This window comes from Sander lucioperca, chromosome 14, assembly GCF_008315115.2.
Source record: "Sander lucioperca isolate FBNREF2018 chromosome 14, SLUC_FBN_1.2, whole genome shotgun sequence".
Lineage (NCBI taxonomy): Eukaryota > Metazoa > Chordata > Actinopteri > Perciformes > Percidae > Sander > Sander lucioperca.
This window is the reverse complement of record NC_050186.1, coordinates 1,321,250-1,344,669: the sequence shown is the minus strand read 5'-3', so window position 1 is coordinate 1,344,669 and position 23,420 is coordinate 1,321,250. Positions and strand designations below refer to the sequence as shown.

Genomic DNA, 23,420 nt, shown 5'->3' with positions numbered 1-23,420 from the left:
TGCAGTCATGTCAGAAACTGAAATAACCACACCGATACCACATAACGCCGATTCCAGTAATGTGTATGTATTTACCTGTTAATTTCAGAGGGGGATTGTTAGCATTTAAATATCATGAACCTGTTTTATTTACCTTTTCAATTGGCATCTGCTTAGAAGTAGTGATTGTTTCCGACAGCCCTTGAAGGCAATAAGGGGATGCCATGTTTCAGTGGCTGTGTCCCCCGTTCTCTTAATACATCCACGGTGTTCCCCAGTTTGAGCAAAGAATATCGTCAAACAAATACCATTATTTACCTTACTGAGAGTTATCGTGCTTTTTTCTGTAGTCCTACGTGATTAAAAAAAAGTACGCATTCAAACAAACATAGTCTGTAAAACTAACCACAGATGCATGGTATGGAAATGCAATTCATGCACCTGCAGAACACCAACCACATAGGCCTAAAGTAAGAATCATGCCAAGGATCAGTAACATTCTTGTCACCAGATTACAATTTCATTATTGTTGTCCTATGTGATGTCCATGTGCACAATTAACACCCATTGTTAATAACTACTGTGAATACATATTGCAATTACATGACGATGATGTGTGTGTGTGTGTGTGTGTGTGTGTGACACCCATTGTTAATAACTACTGTGAATACATATTGCAATTACATGATGATGATGATGATGATGATGTGTGTGTGTGTGTGTGTGTGTGTGTGTGTGTGTGTGTGTGTGTGTGTGTGTGTGTAACATGGAATCAACTAACAGAATCTTCCCTCCATGGCACAAGAAAGGAATTTTGCTCCCTCCTGCTTGAAGAACAAACCACACAATCCGCACACTTTGCCAAATTACTTGCCCAGTGTGAGTTGTCTTCAGGTGAGGATGGTCATACATACAAATCAAAGATTACGGCTAGTGATTTCACATCATATGGAGTGAAAGGTTTGCTGAAGTGCATGTCCAGAGCAGCACTCCTAGCACAGCCAGAGGACATCCCAGAATTTCTGTCTCCACATGTGCATCAAATGACACATGTCAGGGATGACGAATCAAGAGATACCAAGGAGGTTGCCTTTCGGTATCAGGAGCAGGGGTAAGTCAGATAGGTATTTTGATTTAGGCATCGATATGTAGAAGAAGTGACATATATTTTGAAATATAATATATATATATATATATATATTTAGGCACACCTTTGTAGCTAACATATGGATAAATCAAGCCTGATTCATTTCTTGGCCTTTATTTAAACTCTTAAAGAGGACAGATCATGCACATTTGGGTATCTGGAGTCCCTACCAACCCACAAACTGTGAAATAAAACAAGACAGCTTTTTCTGTCACATGCAGGTTCATTAGAATACACCGATCAATGTATTGTATCCATATCCATGTTTGTAAAAAAAAAACAGCGGGGTCATAGCCATGGTTTTTCATTTCTTTTTTATTGGCCTTTATTGACTTTTGAAGAGAATGTCTTCTTGCAAAAGGCTCACAAAAGGACAAAGGCCCCCAAACCATCTGCAGATGACTCTTTACCTACATCCAGAATGTCCAGTACACCCTCTGCCTCCTTCATGGTATCACCTCCCAATGAGGTGAGACGGAGGATACAGAGAGTGTCTTCAGTCAGGATTCCCGGGCGTCAGGAGAGTGTGGGTCTAACTGCTTAAGAGAAACCAAGACCAGTACCACCACCACCACCACCACCACGTGAAGAGAGAGTTAAGACATCATCAGTAAGGATTCCCTCTCAAAAGGACACAAAACAGTCTATACCATCTACAAGGCAAGTACTTCCACCTATCAAAATGAAAGCTCCTCCACAAGTTTCAAAACAAAAGCAGGGACAAAAATCAACCAAAGGGTGTGGCAGTTGTGTATCTACCTGTCGAATAATTGCCCCTACCACAATAAACCCAAGAGAGGGTCTGCAGCTGCCAAGAAATTGGGGCCAGTCAGGAGGACTAGCAAAGGGTCTACAGTAAAAAGGGATCTGAGGCTGCAAAAGTCCCTGGCCGGGCCTAGATCATTTGAGGAACGTGTTCCATACAGACTCAAGGGAGAACCTATTGTAGATCCAGAACTAGTGCCAAAAAGAACCAGGGCAGGACCTGTGACAAACAGGACAACTGATGCAGAAATTCCCTTTTTTCATGGCAGGGAGGGAAATGCCTACAGTCAACGAGACACTGTCCCACAGGGCACAAACAGCACAGATCTGTTGCTTGATTCCTCGACACATACTTGCCCTCATCCAACACATACATCCACATCATTGCATACAGACGTCTGTAGGCATCTACAGTGCAGTGAACTTTAACTTCAACATGCACATTAATAAATGAACAATGCCATTTCATTATTCCTGTAGATGTGTCTCAAGACAAATTTAACTCAGAACTAATACAGTTTTACTTAAACTTTAAACAAATAACACACCCAAAGAACAGCATGTCTACTTTAGATTAATCAGCAACAACAAATGTTTCTTATTCTGAAATGAGTTGAGTGCTAACAGACGACACTGCTGTATTATCTCTAAATCATGCCAACAATTATATACAAAAAGCTTTAGTAGTTAGTTGCAAAATTGAGGTAAGTCAGTAAGTAACTTTTTAACTTATTTGCTGAAACTGCCACTATATCACGACATAGCACATAAGACCAATTCTAGCCGCAAAAGCTGACTAAAAATGAGATGTTTTTTGTGTCTCGAATCAAAAAATCATAGTTTCAAAATGAATTATGACAAAAATGTTGGTCCTGTAAAGGAGAAAATGAAAGGTATACCAGTTTCCAATCATATACAATACTGAGTGCTCTAAAAGGTCAGTAAAGGTGATCTACTTCTACTTTCTAAGAGAACATCTGCCTGACTTCTCCAATTTTGGACTTTTGACTTCTTCTGTCCTGACACCAGCTACCCAGTTTAGATACATGCAATTTTATTCACAATAGTTGAAAATTAGTTTAAACAACTTATGTTTATTGATGGATTAGAAGTGTAATCATATCTGCTGATCATTTACAAGTCCAGTCTGTTCAGGTGGATTTAAATACATTGTCAATATCAGATCAATACCAGGAGGGACAGTGGTACTGTGTATATGTATTATTCCATCCATTATTTGTATCTTATCTCTGCTTCACATGGAGATTCATTGATACACAGGAAACAGCGGAGTTCCACCAATATTTACAGTTGTACAAAAATGATCACGTGTTAAATTTGACATTCTGACTCTCTAGGGATAGACAAAACAGTATTCTATAAACTATTTCCAAAACTCAGTTTTCTCACAGATTGTTTTACGAATAAAGTTATAGGCAGTGCCCTGAGAATATTATATCCAAACAGATTAATGTGCTTTTTAAAAATAATGCATTGGAAAACAAAAGTAAGAAATAGTCTTCTTCATCTGCTGTTTCATATTGTATTTTCCTTATTTCACAGTTTCCTGCTATTCACAGTCAATGTAGAGTACAAATACATTAATAACGACCACCCTCTAAGACATTTGGCAAAGCTTCATAAGCAAAAACTCCTCATGTTCATGTATTAATTCGCTCATTGTGTAGAGGTACAGGACGGATAATCACAACCTGTTTTCAAGAGTATTGAGTGTTAGAAATTTTCTTCCACAGTAATGTCTTCAGGTTGTTGAGGACTAGTGAGTGGTGCACCTCCATCTGGCTTGCCAGACCGCTGAGTGTCACACAGGTGCGTAACTGCTTTTCCAGATCCCCTCGGAGGTCTGAAGGTGCTCCAAAAAGCAGAAAATCCTGCAGCAGCACGCACACCTTTGCAAGATTGGGCTGTAAAACTTCGGTGTTGCACTGCTTCACTAGTCGATCGCAGGTGGCCGTGCAGTCCCGGCCATAGGTGCAGTCGGCGTTAGTCTCACATCGCCGTCCCCTCAAAAATCCCCGCACGACTGCCTCTGATGCCACGCTGCGCAGGTTGGCCATCTTGCAGTCGTACTTTGCATTGTAGCCCACATGGCGAGGACTGGCATCACATATTAGGAAACTCCCATAGGACCCGTGGAAGACCTCTTCCACAAACTCCAGCAGGCCGATGGTGATGCGAGCCCTGCGGGGCCAGGCTGGTGCGAGCCAATGGTTCAGGTTGGTGCTCAGGGCCTCTGGGACCAGGGCCTGCAGGTAATGAGGCACCTCTAGCCTGTAGAGGGAGCTGTGGGCCACACGTTCTGTCACATACAAGTCTCCACAGAAACCCAGCAGCTTAGGGGTGTGCTCCTTCTCCTGCAGCGCCACCATCAGGAGGTACTCGTTCATCTGGAGAAGAGCCCAGATGGACTTGGCCTCGGCTAGAGACACTTTGCCATCCTGGTTGACATCAGCCAGGGTAATGACCCTGTCCACCAAGGTGCTCAAAGATGGCTGCTCACCAAGGTTAGTCTGCAAGAAGGAAGTATTGTATGGTGATATATATTAAAGTATATATTCCGATATATTATATGGTGTAATTGCTGAAAAAGAATACCTTGAGGAAACTGTGCAGCATCTCTTTAAATTCATCCATAGAAGTTCCACGAGTGGGTTTGTCAAATAAGCTCATCTCCTGTCGCAGTACAGAGTCTGGAGACCCATCAATCTTCACTGGATCCTCAATCCCACACTTGATCACAACAGGTCTCTCCTTCCACAGTCCACTGTACACCTGCAAGTAAAACAAATGGGACAATCATTTCTAAATACAGGCATCAAATTTAATAGAAGCTGAATATTGAATATTTGAATATTCAAAGGCCTTAGGGTGATATGCTTATATTTTAAAAGAATAAATACAACCTCTTCCACTTTCTTCATTATTTTAAATGTACAACTCTGGTTGTTTTTATTAACATACATGCAAAGCGTGCCTGATTTGGAAGTGGGTTGTTTTTTTTGCCAAATGTATTCTGTGGGTGTGTGTACAGAGTGTGTGTTTATTGTACCTGATAAGTAGATGAGGTGGACATGCAGTGCTGCAGGGTTAGGGTTCTCTGTTCACACAGTGCCTTGCAGGATGAGCCTGATATTATGCCCCTTCTGTAGTGATCGCACTGCAGAAGGAAACAGGAAATGCAATACATTAAACACAGGAAACGGTAAGGTCAATGCTCCAAGTGTCTCGTTCATCCATCAAGTATTTCAAGATTTGTTTTCTTCCTTTATCCATACATGCTTACGGCATATTATACATGGCCAAAACCCAGAGGAACTGATTAAAGAACAAACCTGCCTTTTAGTGCTTTTATGTACATACTACTACAGTGGCCAACAAATTAACTAGCATAATAATCCCACAAAACTACATGTAGATGTGTTTGAGTTTACATTACATTTCATTTAGCTCTCACTTTTATCAAAAGCGACTTCCATTCACACACTGATGGCGCAGCATCAGGAGCTATTCAGTGTCTTGCTCAAGAACAACTCAACAGGGGACTACAGGGGCCAGGGATCGAACCGGCGACCTCTCAATTGGTAAATGACCGCTCTACCACCTGTGCCACAGCTGCGATGGAATTTTTACCATAAGACTATTTGTATCTCAATATACATAAATGATTAATTGTATCTTAGCACATTTTAAAGTATTAACATATAACTATATATTAATAACTATAATTTTAATACACTGCAATTCAATTTCCTGTAAAGCAATGCAATAACCATATACACAGTGATGCACTCGAGAGTAAAGGATAGTAATGACATCCTATTTGGAGTTTTATATATTAATATAAAACATGTACAGCAGTCAAACAAGTATAAATTGACTATGCTTCAACAAGAAGATCAGTACCAGTCTCTGTACTGTATGGTGAATATGGCAGCAACCGGGTAGCTTAGCTTATCTTAGCTCAGCACAAAGACTGGAAACAGGGAGAAACAGCCTGGCTCTGTTCAAAGATAACACAATCTGCCTACCAGCACCTCTAAAGCACACAATCTAATATGTCATGTCAAAACAAACATTGGTTTACAGCGGTAAAGCTCAGTGGCTTCATGGAATCTCGTCATCACCTTCATGTTGCCAGGAGACTCCAGAATTTCAGCCCATTTAAGCTAACCTGCTGCTAGTTACGCATTGCCAGACCTTCCTCCACAGCGCTGCGGAGAGAGGTCTGGTTAGTCCACACGGCATTCCGGGATTGGTGCCTCTGCAAAATAGCCTCTGGAAGGAACTTGTTTTGGTGGAACGTGTGTACGTTCAAAGGTTGTTTTAGTCGTGCAACAGAAAACTCAGATTGGACAGATAGTCTAGCTAGCAGTCAACCATCAGTCCTCATAAATCGACCAGAGTTTAAATCGCCAACACAAAGAAAGCTGAAGGTGACGGACATCCGACGTAATTTCCGGCGGCCCCTGAACAATCGCGGAAATGAAACGTTGTCGATATAGACTAACCTGCTGCTGACCATGGCTTCATATTTAGTGAGAGTAGTATTGATCTTCTCATCTAACTTTCGACAAGAAAAATAAATAAGGGCATTGCCAAAAAATGTCTAACTGTTCCTTTAAGATCATTCATGGATGTGTGATGAGCTATACCAATGCATTCATGCTTTTATTAGTTCTAGGTTGGATTACTGTAATGCTCTTTATGTTGGTCTGAATCAGACCTCCATCTCACGCCTTCAACCTTGTGCAAAATGCTGCTGCTTGCTTTTTAACAAATACATCTAGACGTGCACACATCACTCCTGTTCTCTACACCCTACATTGGCTCCCTGTGCATTTTAGAATAGATTTTAAGATTTTATTGTTTCTTTTCAAGGCCTTAAATGGCCTGGCCCCAGAGTATTTGTCCGAGATTTTAACCCTGTGTGAGCACAACCAGTCATAGCGGTCTTCAAATCAACTGGTTTTAGATCAAGGTATAAACGGTGGGGTGATCAGGCTTTTGCAGTTGCTGCCCCGAGACTCTGAAACAAGTTAGCCCCTGAGCCACTATTACAGATGTAGCTCTTTTTAGGTCCAAACTCAAAACCTCATTGTTTAGAATGGCTTTTAATATGTAGTAGTGGTGTGACAATTTCCCTCTCCTGTTTCTGTGTAACCTTTTCTGCTTTTACTGTTTTCTATGTTTCATTCTTTTTATTGTATATGTTGTTTTATTCTCGGTTCCTGATGTAAAGCACTTTGGATACCTGCTGGTTTCTGTAAAGTGCTATATAAATAAATGTTGATTGATTGATTCCCATGCTACCACTGTTCTTACTTGTGTAGGTTATTTATTGTGGTGTGTGCTAAATAAACCCTGAAGCAGTATGGCAAAGCCTGATCACTTACTATACATCCAGTATACATGCCTCTTTGCCATGCAAAGCCAGAGGAAAACAGCACAGAACATGACTGTCTCACACTATTCTATTCTATGTTTACTTTTGAGCTGGCACAAATCCTGGTAATCCTTCTCTCTATAACAGGAGTTTACTGCCAGATATCTACTGACACACCTCCGCACTGCACCTCTCCTCCCAGTTCATGTAATGACATGTCACCAAAATACAAAGCAGCAACAGGCAAATCAAAATCCTTTGTGTACCCAACAAAAGTTCCCACCTCGTCCGAGCTAATTCTAGTGTCATGAAATGCTTCCCTGTAATTGTATTGGTTTTTATTGATTACACATGTCTAAAACTGAGGCACACACACTTTCACAATACCAACACAGGCACACACACTGTTGTGCAAATCTGATTATTTGGTATGATGAGGTTACATCATTGATCTTTTCATCAATTACCCTGAGTAGTTATCTTCTTAATCGCCAATGTGTTCCTCAGTGTCTCTTTAAATGTCAGTGCCTGTTTCTGTTCTTCAACAGCCAAAGGCTCTGGAAACAGCTGGGCACAGCAGGAGAGTAGTTCAGCTATAGGCTGTATCTTTACCCAGCGTCAAAGGACATGAGTGAAGGAAGAGGCCAACCCAAGCAGCCTCCCTCTTCTCCTCAAAAGACAATCCTCCTGTCCCGTTGTCATGCTCTGATGTGAATTCTTGCATGTTATTTAAGCATTTCACTGCATCAGCTGGAACATTATTGTCTTATTCCATCTTGTAGCCTGTATTCTTCTGTTTCTGCCTCAGGACTATCTGTAGATCTGTGACACAGCTGTAGCAACAACAAATAAGCTAGTTTCAAATCCACCCGAGCATAGTCAGAAATATCACAAAATGTGCCAGAATTACATATAATAACAGTTTGTTTTTCACCCAGTAACTCATGAAACATACAGCATGGCATATTGATTTCCTCGACTCAAACCAAATCAATTTTGTATTGACTTGCATGTGTGCTATCACAGCTTTCTCCTATCTTGAATTTGCGGCAAAAACTTTCCCCCCTGCATCTCAACAACATTTTACAAACATCATATCTGAACTGCCTAAATCATGTCTTTTGATTTGTTGTTGCCACAGTGGCCAATAATGGACTTTTTATGTGGATCTTATATTTTACACACCAGTGTGTTTCCACGTAAACTGAAACCATAATATAAATTTAGTTCCCACAAATTAACCATGTAACTCAGCAACATAATATTTAATCAATAAAGAAGCCTGACCACTGACGGAGATAGTTGTACAGCAGTATACGAAGCCTTTCTGTAGCATCCTGACCCTCATCACAGTGATGAAGTCATGAAATTGGCGTATTGAGAGACTACTTACAATGACCATGTGGCACACATGCCCACGGCAGAGTTCAGAGTAAGATGCATACTGCATGTAGATGACCCAGCTGGCGATGAGGATGCCCAGCCATACCAGGAGAAGGTACTTCACCTTAATGGCAGGGAGACGACTCTTTGGATGGTGGGAGGAAAGGGATGGATGGAAAGCAGAAGAGAAAACACACAGTTAGCCTAGAAGACATGACAACTGAGAATACAAATAGGCCTATACTACAATGATTGAAAGAACAGGCCCCTTGACCTCAGGATAAAACTACGGTATCTGATTGGTGAAATAAGAAGGCCAACATGTACTTAAAAGTATCAAAAGTTAAAGTATTTGTGCTGTAAAAAAGCCCCCCCTTGTCTGATATATTATTAAATTATTGGATTGTTAATACTGATGCATCAATGTGTAAGCAGTATTTCACTGTTGCATCTTGTCGCGGCGGAGCCAGTTTTTATGATGTAGTGTAGTCCAGTGGTTCCCAACATGGAGGTCAAGACCCCAATCTAAGGGTCACAACATAGAGTACATAAATCTGAGGGGTAGTGAGATTATTAATGGAAAGAAAAACAAACAAAATTCTATGACAAAATTCTGTATTCAGTTTTTGGACTTCGCTGTAATCTTTCCTATTATGAACAATATTGGATAATACCTCTAAATGAAACCATCTGAGAAGTTTAAAGGAGAAATGTCTCTGAATTGCTAACACCTCATAGATAATATTTCCATCTTAAATTTAGTAGAAGCATATAACAAGCCTACCTGTAAATTGTACTTAAGTGGGCTACAGTACCCGAATAATGTAGGCAAGCCACTGATTTACTTTCCATCACTGAGGCCTACATAACAATAACAATAGGCTATATGAATGAACAGCTGGTCACTTGACCTCAATAAGAATAAAACAAAGATAGCTCATTTATTGATCTGCACCATCTTTTTTTTTTTTTTTTTTTTTTACATTTTTTTGTAAGACTCGCGACATTTTGTGATGCATGTAGGACTGGACACATATTGACCTGTTTGGCATGCAGGTAATTTGCTGTGTAATAGCAACAAAGGCAGACTGACATTACGCACTCCATACATACCTGCAGACCTTTGGACAGAGGGCAGAACAGCACCAAATGGAGCAGTCTCCGCAAAGCCCTCGGCATTATGAGCGACTCTGTTCGGAGGTAGCGCAGCGAGAAACCACGGATCCCAGTCTGATCACATCATTACGGCAAATCTACGCCATGCGTCGCAAGTAACCAAAACCCACGTCTGATTATAAAGCGCAGCGTATATGCCATCCTGTTTCCTTCAGCTTGTTTGTAGGCTACTGCAACAAACGCCTCGGCGCTGACACAACACAGGATCTGACCTGATGGTTTCGTAATCCTATTTTTCAACACAAATCATTAGCCGGAGAAAAAAAAAGAAAAAGATCAGGAAGACGTCCTTGAAATTGATCGATTTCACATTTCAGCACCAAATGGGCCAGAAAATCTCAATTTTACCCCAGAATGAAATATATCCTCCTCAGAGCCCAGTCGCGATCACAGGCAAATCCAATTTAATATAAATGCATCGTCTTTTATTATCTCATCAGATTAAACAACAATGTGACACAGTGGGTCTCCCGATGAGCATACAGCCTCTGTTTCCCAGCGACTCATCACTGCACGCCTTTAAAGGGAAAGATGGGGGATCTCTCAGCCGTGAAATGTTTTAATACCGCCGACATAAATCTCGCCTGTGCTTCACTGTCCGTCTCTAAAACACAAGTCAACAGCACATCCTACACCCTTACATACATATATGTTTACCCTCTCTAGACGTGCCTTGTGCAAAGAAAAAACATTAAGGCCAATAGAAAATCGTTTGTCCCTGTTGCCACAAAACATTTTAATCAGTGGACAGCCACCTTTTGAAGCTAGTGATCATCTAGTAAAATATTTTTTTAATTAGCCTATACATTTCTGCTGATCTCTCTTCAGATTTGCTAAGTTGTAGGATAAATATCCAACTCAAACTGAAATTCTGCTGATTGAGTTAAAGCTGCAGTGGGTACATGCAACAAAAAAAAGCCCTGCTAGAATTTGAAGTAGAGTGAGACCTCTTCCTGCAGCCCCCCCCTCTCCCCTCAGTCGCACGGGCAATGCATGCGCTGAACAGCCAATAGGAATGCTCTCTCTATCTTATCTAATGACCTGTGATTGACCAAAGTCTCCCTTGACGGATACATTAGAATTTCTGAACCCTGAATACAGAGTCAAGGGCCCTCATTTATGAAAAGTGCGTACGACCTAAAACAGGCGTAGGACGGGCGTACGCCGATTCCTACGCAAAGCAAGGGATTTATCAATTTGAACGTGAGCGTATAGGCTGCGATAAAATCTCACGTCTGGTCTGAACTCGTGTACGCAAGTTTTCGAGTCAGTGTGGACTTGCGGTGCAGCATATAATCAGTTTAACAGGAGAAGGAGAAGTCATCAGTTGATCACTTATCAGCACTGGGAGATCTGGCTCTTTTAGAGGACCTCTATTCGCCGGTACAACAGTGCACACGTACGCGCACGGACCACGGTGGAGCGATCCATCAGATTGATTAAGGGCAGATGGCTCTGTCTTGCATCAGCGGGGGGGGCGCTACCCTACTATACACGGGAGAAAAAGTCTGCAACATTGTTTTAGCCTGTGGGGTTCTGCACAACATCACGCAGGAAAACAGGGTGCCATAAATGTAGAGATGGAGCCAGATGACCCGATGCCCAGAGAGCAGTGTCCAGCACAGCCCCAACTGGGGCTATACCAATGAGACAGGATATTATTCCTCGCTTTAAAAAGTATAGTGTTATGTTTGGCAGTGATACTCAATACAGGAAACATGATGCACAACATTTTTATTTATTCTTCAGGTTTTCCTTTCTCTTTTAAAGTGTCGTTAATGGCCACAAGTGAACGATGAAAAAAAAAAAAAAAAACGCGAGTAAAATAAAAGACACTGCATAAACTCCGCTACGGTGTGTTTAATTAAATATAGGTAGGCCTACACCATGTAGGCCTAAGAGATTACAATATAAACCTGTATATTAAATAAACTTCAGCTGGAGTCTGATTTACCACGGCAACACTGTTGACTGCATCAGCGATCTCTTTCCATTCCGCATTCTTTCTACAGCCTTTAATAACAGTTTTCAGGCTGCCAAATATTACACGTTAGTGCAAGTGAACCTGAGATATCAGGGTTTCCATCTCCACCTCTGAAAAGTGCCGTATATTAGCCGGATTACGTCTCGCCATGTCGTAAATTATAGGGGCGAGGCCTCAAAACCCAGAATATATTGGGGCGTGATATTTAAATTAGGATCTTTTCCAGCCGCTGCATTTATCAATGTCCGACCATTCTTACGCTCTGATTGGTGTGATACGAACGTTTCATGAATCACACGTGAAGCCTGTCGTAAGATGATTTCTGCGCTCATAGCTGCGCTGGTTTCTAGGTTGATAAATGAGGGCCACTATGTGCAAAGGTCGAGTTTTCTCTCAGACCACTTTCTGAAAGATTATTGTGAACATTTTGCCCAACGACGTCAAAAATAAAACCCAATGACACAAAATACTAAGTAAGAAGATCCTGTACATTAGAGTTAGTGTTAAACTAACATATGTGTCTCATTTGCCTCACCCAATTCATTTTTACATTACCAAATTGACCTTTTAGAGCTCCCAATTGCTCCAGTATTATGTATTGCTTTATTATTAAAAGAGCTCAAGTCCTGGCTCATGCCCAGATTACCTTCTCCTCAACGCTGCCAGAGACCAATGGAGCAGCAGGTTACCTAGATGCGGAGCAGGTCTTGAGCTCTATTGGCCACCACAGTGATCAACAGTGTGACCTCACAGCTAAAAGGTGATGGTTTGATTACCAGTCCTTTCTGAGTCTGTTGTGGGTTTACTCTGGATGCTCCGGTTTCTCCCACATTCCTCGAATCCATCATGCAGCAATTGGGCACTCCAAATTGCCCCCACACGCTAATTAGTTTCATGATTATAAAAATGTAATGCATTATTTACTAAAATTGTTACTTCATGTCTGCTTTGAAAATACATTTTTTTTCTTTCCTAATTGTTTGCTGTCAGAGTTCAAAATGTTCAACTCAGACTGATGACTCTGCCTAAGGTGGTATTCAGAAATACACAAGCAACATGTAACTGTCTTTAACACATTGGTTATGTACTCCTGTACCCTTTATTTAACTATATACATGAGAACTTGTAAATCATTTAAATAAAGGGTAAACATATCGTATATATATGCCTATATGGGCAAGTTAAGTGTATATTTCAAGTCATTTGTCAGTTTTTTTTTCACATCCTCATAAAGAATGACACCTTGATTACTTCTTTGATTATCTACCTCTCACCGGGCCACATCGCCTATAACTACCAAAGTGTGTGACTGCTACATAAAAAAAAGGTGGACACGCTGAATCTCTACATGAGCCACAGCCGTACGGCTGGTTGAGTGTTTTAAAAAAAAAAGTAATACAAAACACACAAACTGCCTGTGACTGCACAGTACAAGTTCTGCTTCCAAATGTTTAGTTAAAAGTAAAAAGAGAGGCATTATCAGCACAATGTAGGCTACTTCAATGTAGAGATTGTCTACTCTAATAGAATGCTGGATATTTAATGCTTTGTATTTTAATTGTGATATTTTGTGAGTAGAATCTGAATCTGCAATGTTCTCTGTCAGGTAAATGTAGTAGTACAATGTTTTCCTCTGAAGTACAAGTGCACAGTAAGTCAGTAGTATAGGCCTACAGTTGCATATGAAGTGCTTTGGGGTCCTTCTGTAAGGTATTTCAGGGTACATATGGTTCTGGAGAAAGCTGCAAGCAGCGATACAGGAGGTCATTCCAAACAGGCATGTTTTAAGCAGGCACTGCACTAGTGGTACTAAGTATGCAAAGTGAAACATAAACAGCAGTGACTGATAAATCAATTTACTGTAGGTTACCTGTGATGAACTACTATATATGTCATATAACTCCTTCTGGTTTGGTGTTGAACTTTCACAGATATGACCTCACAAAATATAATAATTAGGGGTGTAAATAACACATGAATAATATGGACAATAAAAGATACTGAATAAACTAAATAGAAAATCCTATAGAAAATGTACTAAGGGATATATATATATATATATATACACACACACACACACACACGGGAAAAGTAACTACATTTACATACTGTGAATCGTTTTTTTAATGGAAAATCGTTTTTGAATCGTGAGCCTAAAAATCGAATCGTGACATTTTCTGAATTGTACACCCCTAATAATAATAATAATAATAATAATATAATAGAGGGTGATATTTTATAGCATGAACCCGAACCCTACAGTCATTAACTCAACTTGTGATATGTAAGGAATAAAATTACAAGCTGCGAAATATTAGGAATATCATTTTTTTTAGGTTTAATACTGCAAAAGGATTTTTTTGAAATCGTTGGCAAATAAGTTAAAAGGAACTACAAATTCAAAGAAATAGTCAAGGGGGTAAACGACTTCAACTGCTGTTGCAAAGTCAGCAAAGGTGTTTTAGTCTGATGTTTTTCAGTGTTAGTGTAGTTAAATAAAAGAGACTCAATTACATTTAACCTTTTATTGAATATATGGTCAACAAGATATCACAAAGGTATACTACTGCTTTTTTCGAGGCATGCCTTAATATTGTTCAGGAATGTCTTGAAGCATTTGTTTCAAAGGTGGTCAGATGCAAAATTCTCACTTTCAACCATGTCCTCGATGCATATCTGCAGATGGCTTCAAATGTCTTGTCCCAAGATTCAACGATCATTTAATCTTTTACTAACTTTCAAAAAAGTGATCTGTTGGTAAACAACTTTCAATCCAAATCCCCACTGTTGTAGGTACTGAATGCAGATGATGATGTAGACCTTTTATTCTCTGCCACCTAATGACACAGGCTCAACAAAATGTTGGACTGCAACGCCTCAAGGGGCATGCTGGATGAGAGCCAAGGAAAAGCAGGAGCAAATAGTCTGCAAATGTCAAGTCTGCATGAATTCTCACCTTCCCGAGCACCTCTGCTGCAGCTCCACGGCTTTATCTGGTCCATCAAAAGATGAACACTGGTCCTCTATATGAGGTAGAAACAATCAAGACACAATGTTAACCGTGTGTTGGTCCTACTTCTTGGTTTATTCCTCTTAAATTGTCTTAATAGCTTTAAATATGGATGTACTGCACATTTATTGTCTTTTTCAAAATAAAGAGGACTATTTGAAAATATAGATGTACTTCATGTGAATAGCTGCAGTCCAGATTTATAATAAACTACATAGTGTCTCACAAAAGTGAGTACACCTCTCACATTTAAAAAAATATCTTTTAATGGGACAACACTGAAGAAATTATACTTTGCTACAATGTAAATTATTAAGTGTACAGCTTGTATAACAGTGTAAATGTGCTGTGCCCTCAAAATAACTCAACACACAGCCATTAATGTCTAAACCGCTGGCAACAAAAGTGAGTACACCCCTATGTTAAATTCCCATAGAGGCAGGCAGATTTCTATTTTTAAAGGCCAGTTATTTCATGGATCCAGGATACTATGCATCCTGATAAAGTTCCCTTGGCCTTTGGAATTAAAATATCCACACATCATCACATACCCTTCACCATACCTAGAGATTGGCATGGTTTTATGTCGGTTAGCCTAATAGCTGGTTTGATTTGCATTGAGAGATGATTTTATGTAAAGTACTCCATGCCAATCTCTAGGTATGGTGAAGGGTATGTGATGATGTGGGGCTATTTTAATTCCAAAGGCCAAGGGAACTTTATCAGGATGCATAGTATCCTGGAAAAAAAAAACATTGTTACAAAATGCATTTTATAACAATTCTGGAGCTGCTCATTACAGAAACGTAAGCCAACCAATCCTTGAAATCTGTGAAGTTTTGGGTGTAACTGACAGGAACTATGGGCTTATAGCTGCCTCGTAAAAAATAAACAAGACAGGCAAAAACTGATTCAGTGCAACAACAAAAATGTACTCAAAGTAGGGTTGCACGATATTGACAAAATGTTATATATCGATTATGAATATTGCAATATCGATTTTTAATTTCGATATTTTTAAACATATGTAAATGTATAAGTTATGGGAAAACACATCCAAATAGATTAATAACAAATAAAACAAGTTTTATTCTTTTTACAACACAAGGTTTATTTCAACTGATGGTCATATTGGACTGGTACAACATGAATAAATAAATAACGACCGTGTCCATAGAACAGGACAACTATTCTTTCGCTTCTCTGATTCGTTCCGTTTAGTTGTCTTTATCTATTTCTTCACTTACACTGTCACTCTGTCGAAATATATGCACACACGTCACATGGTACGCTCCATAGGGTATGTCACGTAGTGGACCCGTGCGCTAAAGTGCACTAACATGTGCAAGTGGCACGGTAACTGGCCAATGAAACATGATCATTATAGCGTCTCAAGCGGGCTCTAAATTGAACACAAGTAAGGCACACAGCCAACGGACGGGACGCAGCGCTCCACAAAATAAACAAAATATTGCATACTTATCACGACACTTAAGATGTCATATTGCGCACCGTGATATCGTGATAACGATATTTCGATATATCATGCACCCCTAACTCAAAGTAACTCAGGTTTTACTCAATGGGAATATATCAACCTTTTGGTAAACTCAATCTAAGTATCTGGCCCGGTTCCATACCCAAAGCCCACAAAACATGGGGAATTGAGTAATCGTGAGCCAGTCACTTACTGTCTGCCCACTTATTGCACAACAGAGACACTGCAGCCAGAGTTGCGTCTCAAGGGGCAAAATTAACCCTCACGCAATCTACAGAGTGTAAATGTTCAGCAGTTACCATTCTCTGAAACGCAGTCATCTCAATATCTGAGGTCAGCTTTCCTCATGGGGGCAAATCCATGCGTCTTCTCTCGCTGTGTCTGTGCACGTACCTGCAAGAATGAGCAATACATCAGGAGACAGATGCAAATGTTTACAAGTACTCCCAATACAAAATCATAACCAGTAAAATATATATTTACATACCAAAGATTATTGTCCATCGGTCCATCAATTATTTGCTATCCATAAGACAGAGCTGAAGGCCACATCCATAAATGAGAAAAAAAATTTACCCATTATGTACAATCTGCTTAGGCCAGTAGCCTACTGACTATGGAAAGAATTGATAATTTCAATCCTACTTCTTCACAAATGACAAATAATGAAAATAATGACATGTTTCTGTTGCTGACATTTTATTTCCCACTACATCAATTTTCTGTTAATTGTTGTATTAATAACCACTCATGTTAACATATTAAATGTAGATCATATTTTATACAGAGCTGCAACGGTTAGCTGACAGAGAAAACTTAAACAACCATTTTGATTATTATTTATTCTTTTGGCAATAATTTGGCAAAGATTTACTGCTTCTAGCTTCTCCAATCTGATTGTTTCTTCTTCTGATTTTCTCAGTCTTCTGTGATAGTGGATTGAAATATACTTTGATCAATCAAGAGAAACAAAGAGTTAGTTGCAACCCAATTTTCATTAAATTAAACACACTGGCTAGAAGAATGTATACTACTATGGACATATTTACACTAGGCTAAGTTACTTCTTTAACCTTACTAATCACCCGAGAGAGATCGTGAGTGTGACACCTACCAACATGCACACATAACAGTTACAGGTTTGACAAGCTTTCAAATGCTCGGCAAGCCGCCCCACCCATTCTAACATACCACCAGTTGATAGATCTGCTAAATACGGCTAATTTAGATAGAATTAAGCTTGTGATAAGACCTGAAAGAAAGTGAATCAAGTAAGGCCAAACTCGTGTGATGCACTCGTGAACATGAACTTGCTGAACAAGCTGAAACTAAAAATAGCCTGTTATTTAGCATGTAGCTAAGGCAAAGCATGAAACTATTAACCAAACACTAGAAACACCACTTGGAACAAGCATTTATCCTAAAGTAACCTCGACTGCACCACTGTGATGAAAGTTACCGGTATACAAATATTAACATTACACAGCTAATGTCTACAGTAATGTAAGTAGACATTCAGTGTTTGAAGTCTATATGTAAACATTTAAAACTTTAAACACGTGAAACTGGTGTTTTATCAACATTATATCATATCACTTAATACAATACAGCGGTTATGATGTACGGTTATGTGTTTTAGTCACATATTCCCACCATTGATGGATAAAAATAAAACTCCCACTCACCATTTTGTCCTTCCAGCACTTTCCCTCTGGTGGTCAGAGAAGGTCGATACAAAAAAACTTCATGTACAACTACGGAATCCGAGAGCGACCAAACTTTATCTCTTAAGCGAACCGCCAAAAGTGGAGTACTAGGCTTTATATACAGCAATTAATACCACGGTCTTCTGCCTTTAGAAAACCAGTGACTCCCTTGAAAATGTTCTAATACGTGATGTTGCCATTAAAACATTTTGCTTTTTAACTAAATAGGTAAGGGACGTTATGGAAGACAAGCTCATAAACTAACTGACTAGAGAACATTTCATACTCCAGCTGAGCTGAGTTTGTTTCTAACCACCAACTTTTGTCTGCTGTGAAAAAGCTAAATGGCTTTATAGTACATGATACTAGGACACTAACACATATCTTGATTCTTGATTTCTAAAACAATCAGAAACGGTAGCTTGAATTAAACATTTACCTGATTAACAGAAATGACTACATTGCAGTCAAGATGCAAGTTTTCTTAGAAATTGCTTTTAAGGTACATTTTATAACGTTCTGGAGAACAGTGCCCATCTTATTTGTCTTAAACACCATTTAGCTAACGTTCAGTAAACGTGCTATTATTCTTGCATATTGATAGAAATTTTATATATGAACATTATGTTCACATAGACTGAAATATACAAAATGGAGCTCCCATGAGTCAAAGTCAATGGAAGGAAATTTGAAATTATTTTGAGGGACGATTGTTTCAGTAATTTTTCAAGCAAAAATGCTTGACATTCTCAGTTTCCATCTTCTCATGGGAGATATCCTGCTAGTTGGTTTATCTTTGGGTTTTAAACTGTTGGTTAGATAAAACAAGCAATTTGAAGATCTAAGTTTGGGGTCAGGGAAATTATAACTGGCCTTAACAATTTAAGTATTGGAAAGTATTTTAAATGTTTTGAACACATTTTTACAAATCTTCCCAGCATTTTGTGACATGCTGCAGCACATTTAATAACTAAACTGCTTAAAAACTACCATTTCAGTCTACTTCCACTTCCCGAGTTCAGCAGCGTTTTCCAAAATTTGTACCAACATGGCCTCAAGGATGCACCATAGTTGGGCTGTGCAATTAATCAGAATTTTAAATCGCGATTACGATTTTGGCTCCCAATGATCACAAAAATTGCACATTACGTTTTGCAAGTAAACTCTTATTTTGTCCTACATTCTGAATGAAAACAAAAATGTTCAAACTGGAAAAGTATTAAGGGGAATATCACAGTTCTAGGTGTTTTCACTGTTGATTTGTTTAACTTCTTCCACTGTTTAAGTTCAATAATTGCAACATCTCGCGTTAAATAATCGTAATTTCAATATTGACCAAAATAATCGTGATTATGATTTTGTCCATAATCGAGCAGCCATACACCAGTGTCAAAAAAGCCGAAACATTTGACATAAGAGGTAAAAATTAGAGGGAAACTTGGACACTGTGAAATCATTTGAAGGGATTTAGTTATTACTCAGCTTATGTTCAACAACCTGTGACCGTGAATATGAATCCAGTAGCAACACAAAGTGCTGTCTGATTTAGTTAATGTTATACCAAGGTTGTGTTAATAGTCAAGATAATTTCAGTCCTTGTCATTGGTCGGAGCCAGTGGTGCACAACAGTTACATTTGGACAAACTACTGTAGGAAAAATGTTAAATTAGAACCAGAAGACCATGTCACAGAAACAGAATTCATTAAAGAGTAATATACACACAACTTTAGTCTTAAAACAAGACAGCATTGTGGCCTCAGTCCCAACCACTAGCATCGGATTTTTTTTCTCCGAATGAGGATGCATGATGAAGGGGAGACGTAGATGGTTTTTAATTTTTTTTTTTTTTTTTTTAAACGCATTTTTTTTTTTTATTGTCTCTTATTTAAGAATATATTGTGTCACGAGCTTGGTGTGGAGGGTGCCGACAGGCCGTGCAGTAGCTCCATCTGTCTCCTTTTGTCCTTGGCACGGTTGATAGTCATCTTGAATAAGCGACAGTACATCTCCACGGCAACTGGAGTGTCATCATTCCCAGGCACAGGGTAAGTCACCAGGCTGGGGTTGCAGTTTGAGTCCACCACACCCACTGTGGGAATGTTCATCTTTGCTGCATCTCTGATTCCAACATGAGGCTGAAATACATTGTTGAGAGTGGAAAGGAAGATGATGAGGTCTGGTAAGCGGACTCCTGGGCCGTACTGGATGGGGGCGTTGGTAAGTAGGCCGCCCTGCCAGTATCGCGTGTGGGCGTACTCCCCACAATTCTTAGCAGTGCTCTCCACCAGATGGCCAAACTGACGCTGGCGGCTGACAAACAGTATGACGCCACCACGATACGCTACATGGGCGGTGAAGTTAAGGGCTTGCTGAAGGTGCTCCACAGTCTGGTCGAGGTCAATTATATCTTGGTCCAAACGGCAGCCATAGAGGTATGGCTCCATGAGCCTAAGAAAAAGAGAATTCAATTTAGGTTTAAACAAAATGCTCACAGCAGCCTACTGTGCTTCAGACACAGCAGTATAATATTGACTTACTGATTGGTCAGCAGTCACTCTATCACACCATATTCTGCTCTGCTCCGTTTCTTTGCTGTGGTAAGCTAACTAGTGCATAAAGCTAGTATTGATAATCCCTCAACAGTCCCTTGATGCGTTTTAATGTAAAAAAAAAAAAAAAAAAAAAAAAGGTAGTGGTAGGGCTTTATTGTGGCACTGTTTAAATCTTTGTTGGGTGTAATTTTACATTTCCAACTTGCAAAGCACAATAAATACAGAAGCTTAGGAAAAAAGATATGTTAAATCCTAAATAACAAGTCACTTTATGCAAACAGAGTGACAGGAGTGATGTAGTTTACAGGACAGTTTGTAATTGTACATTGACTTTTAGTTGTTTAGCTTTACTCCAATACACTGGATCTGAGACCTGTACCACAAATCAAGATCAACATGCCCTGGATTTCTTTCAGTTACTCGGCTTCACCTAACTACCGCGGTCCCGCATAACCTGTGTCACGACAGTGGTTAACAACTAGTTCAGTCAACCCAGGGTTTCCCAATCCAGTGGCGCGCGCGTTCACAAAAGAGGCGGTGTATGCGCAGCATGACCAATCGCAAACATCTACCAGAGCCGCATATTTTATATAAGAAGATCAAACTATAATTCTACATAAACATGAGCAGGAAGGAAAGCTGGCAAAAAAAGCCGACGCTGTTATGCGTAAATCACAACTCTTATCAATATCACTTCCCCATCAGTCAGGCACACGATCTGACCATAATTACACTTCTGCTTTCCATAAACTGCCGTTGCTTTAGCCTATTATATTATCAGTTGCAACCCTGGCACAAATCCATCCGCTGAAAATCTATATCTTTCATAAAAATACCCATCAGGGAATGTTAAAGGGCTTGTCTGCCTCTAAATGTTTTAACTTTCATGAGCGCACCTCTCTCTCTCTCTCCGTGCACCGAACTCCACCGTATCTTCTAAGAACGGTGACGCTGTTATCAATCAAGTGTGGATTGGTCAGTAGGCGGTGCTTTTACACCGGTTGATCTCTAATCTCTAACATGGGTATGTTAGCAGGTTAGGTGTTCAGCATAAGTTGTTTTGTAGTACAGGTCTCAGGTCATTTCAAATCAATGTTGTGGAGCACAGAATCAAAACAAGGTCATGTCTAAATAAGTACAGACTGCACTGTGTATTATCTGTTAGAAATCAATTTCCTTCACTACAGATGAAACAGCTAGTTGACTAAATGATTAGTTGACCAACAGAGAATTAATCAGTGAATATTCTGATCATGGCTTAATTGTTTTGGTCCATATTCTCTGGTTCCGCCTTCTCAATGAGGATATTCTGTTGTGCTAGTGAACTGAACGTTTTCGGGCAAAACAAGTTAATTAATGTATGACACATAACACGAAATTGTAATGACATTTTTGATTTCTTAATATATTGTGACATTTAAGAGACCAAAACAATAATCAATAGACATAGAGAAACGGATTATTTGATAATGAAAATAGCCATTTGTTGCAGTCATCTCTCACAATCAAATGGTCCAATTTATCCCTTAATGTATTTTGGTGTTGAAGTGTGTTTTGAGAGTACGTGGCTGACTTAAAAATTCCAACCCCAATGTCACTACCGAGTGTAAATCCCTCTCCGACAAAGCATTAGAGCAACGACATATATTAGTTAAACTGGTCAATGATCTGTGTGAATTTAAATACCAACCTGTGTCTGCAACCCTTTTTATGGCCAAGATGCACTCTGGCGTCGAACAGGTCTTTCACCGAGAAGAGCTCCGACACACGGAAAAAGTCCGGCTTCTCGAGTGGCTGGTTTATTACTTTTTCTGTATGTAGAAGAAATAACATTGCTGCAGGTCTGGAGAAAACCAACAATGACATAACTTAGCTAACTCACACACACTCCTGCTAGTTTAACATTCGTTAGCTTACCTGTAGCATCATCAATTTGGAGTTGGGGTGATCTGATAGACGCTGCAGTAGCATACTGGTGTCCACCACAGGGGTGTCCGACTGTAACAAGCCGTGAGTGTCGTAGCCCCCAAAGCCCTAAATATCAAACACAAATATCGGTTTTTAAACATCTGACATCAACATGTAACAAGCTAATACTGCTAGCTATCTAGCTAGCTACAAGCGCTGGCTGTAAGCTGAATGGCTAATTTGTCAGTTAGGATTACACGCATGCCGCAACTGTTGGCACAAAATTGTGTTCCATGCACCCAACATATTCCGACGACAACATTTTTCTGTCGGACAATTTAAAAATTATTATGAGCAGATACCTTTTGTCAGTGCCCGGGCAGCCATGCTTGCTTGAGTACCACAGAAGGTCAGCAAACTGCGACTGCGTGTTTGTAGTTCATTGACTGCCGTAAAGTTCCGTTCCGTCGTGACAGTTTTCCATAATAAACTACAATACCCGTGACGCCATTTTGTTTTTAACTTCACAACTTTATTGAAAAACATGTGCAACACAACTGACATGAACGATTTCATGTTGTTTAGCTATAAAAAAACAACAAAAACAAACGAGTAACTAAAAATAACTCAAATGTTTGGCAATAAAGATGACACTTCTTACAAAAACAACATCTGTAGTATCGAGAAGAATTCATGGCATCTATCTTGTCCAGGACAATCCAAACTGAGTTTTAAAGAATAGGGTGCAAATAAGCAAACAAGTGAACTTAACTTTCTCCATGTATTGTTATATATTGGTGAATCTCCTTAATATATAACTTAACGGTATACGTGCAGTTTAGTGTCCCAAATTCCCCGTAACGTAACCCCATTTGTACAGGTCCTATCCCCTGACCAATCGGCTATC

General features: G+C 39.6%; 2 protein-coding genes and 1 non-coding gene across 3 annotated transcripts; all 3 read right to left on the bottom strand.

The window, feature by feature from the left end:
• Positions 1–2,604: 2,604 nt before the first annotated feature.
• dipk1b (divergent protein kinase domain 1B) lies at positions 2,605–10,760 on the bottom strand. Its single transcript, XM_031317799.2, has 5 exons — positions 9,792–10,760; positions 8,689–8,823; positions 4,962–5,069; positions 4,508–4,684; positions 2,605–4,422 (listed from the first exon to the last, which is right to left on the bottom strand). Exons 1-5 carry the CDS (start codon positions 9,855–9,857, stop codon positions 3,610–3,612), a joined length of 1,299 nt encoding a protein of 432 aa, XP_031173659.1. The 5' UTR covers positions 9,858–10,760; the 3' UTR covers positions 2,605–3,609.
• Positions 10,761–14,624: 3,864 nt separating this feature from the next.
• LOC116063057 lies at positions 14,625–14,727 on the bottom strand. Its single transcript, XR_004108165.1, has one exon. It is a non-coding gene; the product is annotated as a small nucleolar RNA SNORA17 (small nucleolar RNA).
• Positions 14,728–19,507: 4,780 nt separating this feature from the next.
• On the bottom strand, positions 19,508–23,078 carry mrps2 (mitochondrial ribosomal protein S2). Its single transcript, XM_031317601.2, has 4 exons — positions 22,876–23,078; positions 22,523–22,639; positions 22,296–22,416; positions 19,508–20,501 (listed from the first exon to the last, which is right to left on the bottom strand). The coding sequence occupies exons 1-4, from the start codon at positions 23,075–23,077 to the stop codon at positions 19,955–19,957; spliced, it is 987 nt and encodes a 328-aa protein (XP_031173461.2). The 5' UTR covers position 23,078; the 3' UTR covers positions 19,508–19,954.
• Between the last annotated feature and the right edge of the window lie 342 nt (positions 23,079–23,420).